This window comes from Trichechus manatus, unplaced genomic scaffold, assembly GCF_000243295.1.
Source record: "Trichechus manatus latirostris isolate Lorelei unplaced genomic scaffold, TriManLat1.0 scaffold00049, whole genome shotgun sequence".
Lineage (NCBI taxonomy): Eukaryota > Metazoa > Chordata > Mammalia > Sirenia > Trichechidae > Trichechus > Trichechus manatus.
In genome coordinates, this window is record NW_004443985.1 from 10,162,728 (window position 1) to 10,175,036 (window position 12,309).

Sequence of the window (12,309 nt, forward strand, 5' to 3'; positions counted from 1 at the left end):
GAGTGAGATCCTTCCAATTACATTATTTAAAGCATATTTAGAGACCTACTCCAGGACTTGATTTTCCATGTGCCTGGTCTAAAAATCCAATTTTGTGATCAGAAAATTCAATGCATTCTCAAATTTCTTAATAGAAATTATTTTTAAGTCTCCTGGTTAATTTAAAGCAAATTGGTAGATCCTATGAAATTGCTACTTTATATGAAAGTCTGAGTAAGAAAGTTAAAACAGGATTAAATTATGTTTTCTGCTTAATGCAGGTGTCACTGACTTCTGGGGTTCTCAAACTTTGGTGCATATGAGAATTACCTGGACGGTTTAAAAAAACCTTGACATCCAGGCTAAATCACATGCTAGTTAAATGAGAATCCCTGGGTGTAAGACCCAGCATTAGTAATTTTTAAAACTCCCCCAAGGGATCTTCACAGACGCCCAAGTTGGAGAACCCATGACTTATGCTACCCTTGTTCCCATTAAATGAGTACTTTTTGCGGTTATGAATGAGGGCTTGGAAGTCAGAGCCAGGTTTTGCATCTCAGTGGTTGTGTCAACTTGGACAAGCCCTTAACCTCTTTGAGTCTTGGTTTACTCAACTATTACTAAGTAATAGTTAGTTGTTCCTACTTCACAGGGTTGTTCTGAGTATTAAATAATACTATAAATGCTTCACAGAGTACATGGTATATAATAAATAATAAATACTATTCATAATATGTACACATAACAATCTTATTAATTATAACTATTATTAATTAGAAAATAAACATTGTATCTGGTTTACAATAGATACTTGGCAAATATAGTTGAGCCTACAGCTGAATTAATATATGTACTCAAGTGTCAGATGTGTGCTAATTAACTGAATTCAGACATCCAGTTTGGGTCTTTAAGACACTCTCTCATTTAAATTACACAAAAGCAGGGTTCAAAGATTTTCGAATTCACTTCCTGTCACACCTGCCTCCACACAGATTTAAGACACCTCAAAAGCAGCTGCATCATTTGAGTCTGACTTGGAGAAGAAAGTTACTAATAAATTTCCTCGGGTCTTATTAGAGGGAACTTTAAAATCTTCAATGGCACAGTAAGAAAGAACTCAAAAATTTTCAGTCACATTTTTATTTACAGGCAGTCACCGAGTTATGAACGTCTGACTTATGTACTTAAGAACGGGTTGCCAATAAAACCTATAATATTAAAAATTTGAGTTAAATACATACAATGGTTCGTAATAACGAATGCACGCACTACTTTGTGATGCTCATGAAAACACTGCATAGTTTGGAATTGTTTTTTAAGTGTTATATACGCATGACCAAAAAAAAAAACTCATTGCCATGGAGTTGATTCCAACTCATAGTGACCCTATAGGACAGAGCAGAACTGCCTCATAGGGTTTCCAAGGAGGGCCTGGTGGATTTGAACTGCCGACCTTTTGGTTAGCAGCCATAGCACTTAACCACTACACCACCAGGGTTGCCTATATATGCATAGAAATGTAAAATATATACTATCTATTAAGACAAACATTTGATTATCTGATGCTAAATAAGAACCATATGTATCTGTTCTGACTTACCCACAAATTTGACTTAAAGATAGACTTAGGAATGGATCCGTTCATAACCCAAGGACTGCCTGTACACGGTTACCCCGGAGTGCGTGATGACTTGTTTTTCTTTAGTTGTATCTGAACAGGTTGACAGATTACGTGACAAGGTTACTTATAAACTGATAGAAGGTTTGATTGTGTCGGTGCATTTGTCAAAACTGTCTGACACCCTGTACGACGAACTCTGCACTCGGAGCCCAGATGGCGCTCGAGTCTGCTCTTACTATTTAGTGTTCAGCACACAACACATCGAGATATCCAATAGGCTTGGGTAAAAATCTGGGAGATGAGCTTGGGCAGACCCTGCAGCTCTCAACCACACGCTCCCATTTTGTTTCCCTGTCTTTTCATTGTAGACGCTTCTCCTCTCTTGTTAAATGTGAAAGTGACATTCACAGCTTCCTTTCAAAGGGCGATGCTAGGATGGCATAACTTGAGCAAGGAGGGCATTTAAACAGAAAAATGAACGGCCACCCAGCTGACTTTCCTGTTCTTCTCATGATGACTGGAAATATGTGAGCACTTACTCAAGAGTTTGTCTCCCTTTTCCTTCATTGTCCTTCAAGTGCCTTGAGCAGCAGCGCATCTGCTTTATAACTGGAGAACAATTCACTCTGCACTTGGACAATATTGCAATTAACTCTGGATTAGCTACTCTTCTAGAAGTGGGAACAACTTTATGGGTTTTTGAGAGCATTGTACTAAGTAAAACTGATAAATCATGAAGACTCTTAGATAAAAGGTATTGTGGATGTGGAATATATAAACATATTAATCATTTATTCCATTTTAAATACTGTCCATTATGTTAAATGTTTGGTTTTTTTTTCTTTTAAAGCAATTTCAATGTGTTTCAAGGGCATTACAAACATACAATAAACCAAAACCAAATCCATTGCCATAGAGTTGATTTCTGACTCATAGCAACCCTATAGAACAGGGTAGAACTGCCCCATAGAGTTTCCAAGGCTGTAAATGTTTACAGAAGCAGACTGCCACATCTTTCTCCCATAGCATCCTATTTTTTGGTTAGCAGATGAGCACTTTAATCATTGTGACACCAGGGCTCCTGAGATAAGTATACCATACCCATTGCCATCGAGTCAATTCCGACTCACAGCAATCCTAAAGGACAGAGTAGAACTGCCCCATAGGGTTTCCAAGGAGCTGCTGGTGGATTCAAACTGCCCACCTTTTGGTTAGCAGCCGAGCTCTTAACCACTGCGCTACCAGGGCTCCAAGATAAGTATAGAGGGTACATAATCCAAGTGTTCCACCCATAGTCTCCAAGTGATAACTCACCCCATGAATGCATTTATACAGTCAATTAAAGTTTTGGTTTTCATTATATTTGTCTGTAAACATTTAAGAGCACATTGCTAATCCATTCATGACAGGGTAAGAAAAAGTGATTAATTGAAAATCAAGTGTTTTAGATTCTACTCTGTTTCACATTACTATTTCTTTTGGAGTTTATTCAGCTAATTGTCTCTCAGGTCCTTATTTTTTTAATGGAAAAATGAATACATTGACAAAAGATATCAGTTACCACACATAATTGTACTACCGCCCAAGTAATTAATTCAAACACCCTCTTCTCTGACCACAAACTCTTCTGACTTGCTTTGCAGCCATTCCTATTCTGATTGTTCCTTGTTCTGATGAGCTTGGTAATGCTCTGAAGAAAAATCTGATTGTTATCTTCTTTTTTATAACAATCTAATGGTTTCCTCCATTGCTCTTTGAATGAAACAAAACTCTTAACATAATCTACAAAGGGATCTACTTATCCCTTTCCATGTTTCCATACTCCACCTCCCTCTCTCTGCTACAGCGACACTGGCCTTTTCTTCGGCCCCTTGTCCTTGTCATGCTCCCTCCATCCATTGGTGCTACGCACACGCTGTTCCCTCTGCCGGAAATACTCTTCCCTTCACTCCTCACTTAGTTAAACCTATTTGTTCTTTGATCTCCATTGTTACTTCGTCAAAGACACTTTCCCTAATCACCCCAACTAGGTCTAACCCCATGTGACAGACTCTCTTAGTACCAGGTCCCTCTCTTGTCTTGCACTTAAAGTTGCAATTTCATGTTAAATCATATGATTATTTGATTGATGTCCCTCTTCCCTGATGGAACATAAACTCTGCTAAGGCAATGCTTTGTCGAAATGAACTTACCACCGAATCCTCAGGACATGCCTGCTGGCGTACAGCAAGTTCTCTGCAAATATTTATTGATATTTACAGAGTAAATACAGTAAAACTCTTTCATATTTCTCAAGATGAAGATATTACAAGGTCTTTAACTATAGCATTTCTTACAAGACACACGATTGTAATGTATTCTTTCACCCAAAACATAGGTATAGCTAGAGAGGTTTTCCACAGAGTAAAATCATTCTTCATATTTATTATTCCCTGGTCTTTTTTTGGTTTCTTTGTTTTTCCTGTGCTTTTACTTAAAATCCTAACATAGGAGCTTTGATGATGAATGTGAATAAAATTGCTCAATCAGTATTTGCTCTCAGATTATATATAGAGAAATAATGTAATTTCTTTTTCTCTAATGTAATTTTCTTGCTGTTCATTAGTATTAATATGAATATTGTATACTAATACCAGATAATTCAATATGTCTAAGCTTTTCTGTATATCTGTTTTCTATTATTTTATTACCATGGATGTTAGCAAACATTGTACTTCCTACATTATAAGAAAATATTAAATCTAAAAGTACTCATCATTTTATAGCAATACACATGGAAAATGGATCCTGATAGCAAGCTCATTGAAACCTACAAATATTATCTGTTTTTAAGGTGAAATCATTTTAAAGTGTTAGATGAGTAATACAGCAAGGCAAAAAGATTTGAATTTTTAGAAGACACTAATGTAAAATAGTAATGGCCACTATAAGAGAACAAACTGCAAAAGAAGGAACATGACTTAGCAGATGACCTGCACTGGTCTCTTATCAAAGGCTTCACCAGCCATCAGCTCAAACTCATGCAGCTGAATCAATTCAGGCTGTGACCCTGCCAACAGCTGCAAAAAGGGACTGGGGAAAAGATGCCAAAGTGACTCAGAGAAGGTTCACTGCTAAATCATGGGGCCTGCATGCAGATATCAGAATTTTAGAGTGAAACAAGCCGGACAGATTATCAAGCTCAAACACATTATTTTGCACATGCAGGAAACCAAAGATAGGAGGGCACAAGTGATTTGTCAAAAGCCACAGACCCAGCTGACGGTACAGCCAGAACTGAAACCCAGTCTCCTAGTGCACGGCCATGTCCATGACGCCATGTTGCCTCGTCACACAGGTTCTCTAAGATTCTCTAAAAAAAGAATAATCAAGCAATCCATCCCAGGTCCAGACCCCTTCAGTAACTGGAAGTCCCACAAACGTTTTTTTAAATAACAATAGCATGGGCCAGATCTTATTAGCAAGCAACAAGTAATAGAACAAGTAACCATTTCCCTTTGTTCACTTAACATTCTTTAAATTTCTCAAAGGCACATTAGAAATATCCGCAAAATGTCTTTCCTCAATGTTTCTGTGTCATCACAGCTTTTTCCTGAGTTAAAAACACTAATACAGGCTTTCAGGGAATACCTTCCATATGTAAATTTCTGGCCACATTATGTGCAGACGCAGACACTGATATGAAATTAACAGCAGGACGCTACAACTGGCAGTGTATCCATAAAGCAGCTCTCCAGAGGAAGAAGGAAAAGGCCTGACCTGTAAGGCTTGATGATTTCCGTGGTACACGTACTCTCATCACAACTGATTTCAAACCACCGAGTCAGTAACAGCCAGCACACAACAAATTTCTCAACATTTAATGACTGACTCTAGTGAAGCAGTCAGAGGTAGCTCCATCACGCCACTGCTACTACAAGGAAATCGAGAAATAATCCAACGCAACCCACCCTTTTATAAAGTGGAAACTGAGGCTCAAAGGGCCTCAAGATCACACAGTGGCTGAGCAATTTCTAATACACAGGATTCTACTTCACCCACCCTCAAAATATTAAGTGCAACTTTATGCATGACCAAGAGTCAGTGGTCTTCATATTATAGGAGATACAGTGCTTCTTAAAATGGGATCCATAGCCATGCAGTATTAACAAGACCAGGAGCCTCTTAGGAATGAGTATTCTTGGGAATACCCCAGATCAAATGAATCATAGTAACTTCGGCCCAGGAATCTGTATTTCAACAAGCTTTCCAGGAGGTATAGGGAAATGGTGGGGGGGCTTTCCTTGACACCCACCAATATTTTTTTAATGAATGAGATTCATATACAAATAAAGGATAACAGATACTCTTTCTTTTCACCTCAGCATCCTTTAAAGGAGATATTTCATCTGATGCTTCTATCACATAGCCTATAATCTTTCCATGTTTCCATACTCCACCTCCCTCTCTCTGCTACAGTGACACTGGCCTTTTCTTCGGCCCCTTGTCCTTGTCATGCTCCCTCCATCCATTGGTGCTACGCACACGCTGTTCCCTCTGCCGGAAATACTCTTCCCTTCACTCCTCACTTAGTCTTTCCTCAATGTTTCACATTTTTGAAGACCCAACTTTCCAAAATAGTTGAGATTTTTCTAACAACAACCAGAAAAACTTGTACTATTTACCTTCCAATACTCAACCTTAATATTTTGTAATCATCCTGGAACAAAATCTAATACATATTTCTACGTCTTAGTGTCTTAGGCCTGTAATTTTTCACATTCCTTTTTTTTAAATAACTGATTTTAAATAAATATTTACTTTTCAAGGTTCTGCCCTACCTCCTTCACCAATGAAGGCAATTGTTAACAACTGGGTGCCTCCACCCTAATCCACATATTTACTTGGCAGCTGATTATATAGTTACGTATTTGTGTTTTGGTTTATCTGCCACTTCCTGTTGTTTTGATATTTACTCCCCATCTTAAAATCCAGAACAAAGGCAAATAAATACTGTCTGCTTCGTTTTATTCTCTTAATATTTTAGAGGTTGGAAAATTTACAAAATAAATATCCTCTCAACATTCTTGTAAAAGTGTTGCAAAAGAGAGAAAAAACAATTGAGTAATAGTTTCCCAGTTCTTAAAAATACCCAGCTAAGACATAATCAAATGACAAATCCACTGTACTGATACTATTTTGAAAGTACTCAGACAGCAGTACAAAAATACAGTTCTATGATTCTTAGTTCAGTATCCACTATACTTTTATTTGGAGGGTAAGCTTAAATATGTCTAGTTTATTTGCATAGAAATAAAAGAGTTGATAAAATAAGTGTTGGTAGATAAAAGATTAATGAACTCTTTTGGAAGGTGATTTAATCAATCCAGCATTTCCTAACAAAGACAAAACTACTTGGTGAGTGCAGTTCTTGGCCTTGCGGGGGAGATGGCTCCACTGGACTTGGCAGTAGATGTCTTCCAGGAAACTGGAGAATAAGCCTTATAATTCTCCAATTACCTGGCTCTGGTTGGACCTATAGGAGCCCTGGTGGCACAGTGGTTAAAGTGCTCAGCTGCTAACTTAAATGTTAGTGGTTCAAACCCACCAGCAGCTCCATGGGAGGAAGACATGGCAGTCTGCTCCATAAAGATTTACATCCTTGGAAACCCTATGAAGAAGTTAGTTCTACTCTGTCCTACATGGTCACTATGAGTTGGGATGGACTCAACGGCAGTGGGTTTGGTGGGTTTTTTAGGTTGTATCAACATTTACCAAGCCTTGGCCAGAAATGCTCTGCAAGACAGGAGATAACCAGCCTAAACTACCACTTCTGAGCTGTGAGATTCACCTCACCAACACTTCTCAAGAAAAGCTGCATCTTTCATGAGATTTCTCATTGGTTCCACAAGCCACATGGCTTGAGAGTGCAACTCAATATGTGCTCACTATTTTTCGGGTCAATGCTGGTGTGTCAATCAGCACTCCACCACATATATGTGCTCAAGAACACCCAACTTCATAACAAAAATTAAACAAATCCTAATCCCTAAAATAAACTGAACTAAAATGTCAACTTTAAGTTCTGTTTGTACCTCCCCAAGACACCAATGAATCAGTACATTGGGTACAATAACAAGTCCTCTGTGGACTGAGCCCTCAGGGCCAAGTACGTGGGGTAGAAACGGTGCAGAGAGCAGAGGGGCACTTACGGTTGGCACAGCTTGATTAGGTCCTGGTCAGTGGTGCCTGGTGGAAGGCCTCGAATGTACAGGTTGGTTTTACTCAACTGTTCCCCGCTGCTGTTGTTGCTGCTGTTGTTGCTGCTGCTGTTTGTGCTGGGGCTGGGAGGAGCCATGGGGTGGGGAGCTGGTGCATAGGACTGCTGGAAACAGAAAAAGCTGTTACTGGAAAAACAAAGCCAGCACCTGTTCACAGGCCAGCAGAGCAATCTGAAAGCAATGCAAGCTTCTCGGCCTCTCCAATCCATACACACACACACAAATATTTAGATTACTACCATATGTTGCTTCTGAGAACATCATTTGCTTTTTTTCCCTTCTGGCCCTGCCTTTGGATCAGCATAAGTCAGTCATAAATGGTACAGAAAAGTTACCAGGTACTCCTGTAAGTAGCATATGGCTTCTAAGTTGGTCCCTGACCACACTGTAATTCTCCTTAGACCTGTAAAGTAAGATGTTATCTCCCTCCTTGATAAAAGAAAATGGCTGACTCTTGGCACCAATACTATACCCCTAACTTATGCTTAATAGCTAAGCCCCTTTGGTTTGCCCCATTGTTTTCCTCACCATAATTATCCAGCACTCTATAAACGGTAATTCCACCAATGAATGAATGAATCTATCTTAGCTCTTTCCCCTGGTTCCAAAAACATTTCTTTATATTGAACGTCCCTTGTTTGTAAGACTAAGCTACCTTTCTCTCCTTGGATTCAAGATCCTCTTTAAATTACTCTAATAGAGGGTTTCTGAACTTCAGCATTATTGCCAATTTGGACAGGAAAATTCTTTGTTATGGGCTGTCCTGTGCATTGTAGGATGTTTAGCAGCATCCTTGGCCATTTTCCGCTAGATGCTAGTAGCACTCACCCCCATTTGTGACAACAGGAAATGTATTCAGACATTGTCAAATGTCCCCTGGGGAACAGATTTCTCTCCAGTCTAGAACCACTAAGCTGTCGTGCCATTTTTTGACAAAATGGAAATGATAAAATGACCCCCAACAACTTGTAACACAAAATATGAGGATGTTTATAATTATACATGCCATTGTGCCATTATTGTAAATATATGCACTCATTTTACTTGATTATTATTACTATTCAATACAGGTTTAAGTTCTCAAATCACACCAACTGTTTGGGTTTGAGTCGCTGCTGGGTCTCTAATTGGTCGTGTGACCTTTGGATGGTTCCTTAACCTCCTGAGACTCAGCATTGCCACTGTCATGGATTGAACTGTGTTCCCTCAAAATATCTGTCAATTTGGCTAAGCCATGCTTCCAGTATTTTGCATTGTCCACCATTTTGTCATCTGATGGGATTTTCCTATGTGTTGTAAATCCTATCTCTCTGATATTAATGAGGCAGGATTAGAGTCAGTTATGTTAATGAGGCAGGACTCAATCTACAAGATTAGGTTGTGTCTTAAGTAAATCTCTTTTGAGGCATGAAAGATAGAAGCAAGCAGAGAGATAGGTGGGCCTCATAACACCAAGAAACAAGAGCCACGAGAATAGCATGTCCCTTTGGATCCGGGTCCCTGTGCTGAGAAGCTCCTCAACCAGGGGAAGACTGATGGCAAGGACATTCTTCCAGAACCAACAGAGAAAGCCTTTCCCTGGAGCTGGCACCCGAAATTTGGACTTCTAGCCTCCTAGACTGTGAGAGAATAAATTTCTCTTCCTTAAAGCCATCCATTTGTGGTATTTCTGTTATAGCAGCAGTAGACAACTAAGACAGCCATTAACATGAAGAGGATATAATAGTATTTTTCTACATCACAGAGTCTTTACAAAGACTCAGTGAGCTGATGTAAACAATATGGTACCTGAAAATTAATAAATGGACAATAAATGTTAATAATGAAAGTTGTAGGAATAATAATAATGATAATATTTATGGCTCATATCTTTCTTGCCAGAGATACTAGTCTATATAACTACCCCAGGTTGTCTCAGTCATAACCCAGAAGGTTGCCAAAGAAACAATGAGCACATTTATCAAGATTCCAGTGGGGAAACTTCTGGTTGGGTTCTAACCTGAAGACTTATTAGCTGTTTCATCAGGGCTGGGAGATCAGGATTTACCAAACAACAAGTTTTGACACAATAGCAAAAAAGTATTTATTCACAGGTGGTCACACTATAAGACCTTTTGTACCAAGGAAGAAAGCTAAATGAGGATTTGAGGGAAGGAAAAAAATGTACTTTGTGTCTCTACAGTCTCATTCTAAAAAGAAAAAAAACACAAATACAATCGACAGATAAACGGTGCAGACTTTTCATTCCGAAACTGTGTGTTTAAGCCTGACTCAACCGCCTATTGGGCCCAGGAAGACAGTCAAATACCCTGGAAATGGAGCTGACCATGGCCTTGATCAAAGACAGCTGAACGCTTTTTGTAGGATTCCAGAGTGGCTTCCCACTGAACTGAGGATAAATCTATACTTACTAAAAAGGCCTCAAATCCCCATATGAGTCTTTCTCTGGCTATTTCTCCAATCACATCTTGGACCAGATTCAGCTCCACTCCCAACCCTGCACCCTTCCCACTCTGTGTCTAAGTCTGCTCAGCTGGTTCTTACCCATCCTTCCAATCTCAGATTAAGTTTCACCCGACAGTTCTCTGTTATTTACCTTCAAAGCACTTAGCATTACCTAATGTGTTTTCAGTTACTTATTTAGTATCTGTCTATAGCACTAATCTATATGTTCCCTGACGGCAGAGAGTGTCAACTTTTATATCAATAGCCTAGCCTTGTACCTTATAAGTGCTTAATAAACACTTGTTCTTGTTGTTTGGTGCTGCTGAGTCAGTTCCGACTCATATCGAACCCTATGTACAACAGAACAAAGCACTGCCCAGTCCTGCACCATCCTCACAATTGTTGCTATGTTTGAACCCATTGTTGCAGCCACTGTGTCAATCTATCTTGTTGAGGGTCTTCCTCTTTTTTTTGTTGACCCTCTAAATATTTAGGCTACGTCAAGTACAATAAAGATAGAATAAACACAGCACTTAGCCCATAGAGATGGGGGCCAAGTTTTAACAATACCCAGTCTTGTTCCTTGCTAGAATAATCTGTTTTAACCTTTCCAGGATTTCAGATTTGCCCAGGTCCATATTCTCAACTGGATATAAGACAACAGCTATTATATTCAGTCTGTCAAAATGCTACCCATTACCTCTGCTCTCTCAGCTCCCAACTCCCCATCCAGACACCCATCACGATTACCCCGTTTCTCTCAACATCGCTGTCAGTCTTCCAGCCTCTATGGCATAAACCTTGGTGTTGGCTTATTCTATTCCCTAACCCTACTTCCCAGAACATGGGCAGCCACCAAAACCTCTACCAGGTTATAGAATAATTTTTTCATCTGAATTCCCATTGTTTCCCTAGACCTGAGTCTGAACCATCTCATATGTAAAGGGCTGCTCAAGCTTCATATCTGGCCTACTTGACTTTAGGTTTCCCACTTTAACAAAACAGAATAGTCAAATGCAAATATAAACTGGCCAAGAGTGTACTGGGCAGTTTTTGTTTGTTTGTTTTGTTTTACGCAACTGAGAGATGAAGAGATCCGATATGACAGGAGCCAAATCCAGGGCCCCCGACTCCTTTCTTTGAAATGTACACGTTTCTCAACCATTTCTTTAGGATTATTTAATTTAGTATCAACATTTTTAAATGCAGAATTTTTAAATGAACTATACAGAAGAATACTACCCCCCAACATTTGAGTAAAACTGCATATATCCATTGCCTTTTGCAATTTAATACTGCAGTGTAATGGATCGCTTTTGTGTGGCCTTTCTCCCCATGGTCTTGTAACTCTCACTCAAGTGATTGGACGGGACTGTGTGACACGGTAATTAAGGCCCACCAAAGGGATTCGCCAGTTTTGTCATCCCACTGGCCTTGAAGTGAGCCATCCAGAGGCAGGAGAGAGAAGAGCCCACCACCACTAAGGAAGGAGAGACCAGCAAGAGAGACCCCCCAGGAGGCGGTGCAGTGGGCTTCCTGGCCTACAGAGTGAGAAAGCTGAGTGCCTTTAGGAAGAGACTGAGGGCCAGGGAGAGGTGTGCCTGAGAACACAGCTGGGAAGACGCTGTCCTGATGACAGAACTGTATCCTTGAGTGTTCCTAAGCCTGAATTGTAGCATGTTACTTCCCTAATAAACATAATCGTGAGTATGGTCTGTGAGTTCTGTGTGGCCACTGCAACGAAACATCAAACTCAGCAGAAAAGTAGAGAGCGCTATCAGAGGGATGGTTGGTGTCAGAGTTGGTAAAGATGGCTGAGAAAAGGGGCATGTGTGACTTCCACCTCACAGGAATCAGCCTTGGGCTGTTGATCTTGAGTCTCTTTCCCCATTGTGAAGTTCGTGGAGGTCAGACACCACCCCCACGTCATTTTTACAAATATCTACACAAAGCACAAGTTTCTTTTCCAGCATGAAAAACTATTACTTGCTTCCTGATCTAAAG

The 12,309-nt window shown here is 39.7% G+C and overlaps 1 protein-coding gene across 4 annotated transcripts in view; it reads right to left on the reverse strand.

The window, feature by feature from the left end:
• RBMS3 (RNA binding motif single stranded interacting protein 3) overlaps window positions 1-12,309 on the reverse strand; it is an 827,213-nt gene that overhangs the window by 643,943 nt on the left and 170,961 nt on the right. For all 4 annotated transcript variants that reach the window (XM_004377362.3, XM_004377363.2, XM_004377360.2 and 1 more), the window contains exon 2: window positions 7,792-7,964. In XM_004377362.3, the coding sequence (XP_004377419.1) occupies window positions 7,792-7,964 (173 nt within the window). The remainder of the gene's footprint in view (window positions 1-7,791; window positions 7,965-12,309) is intronic.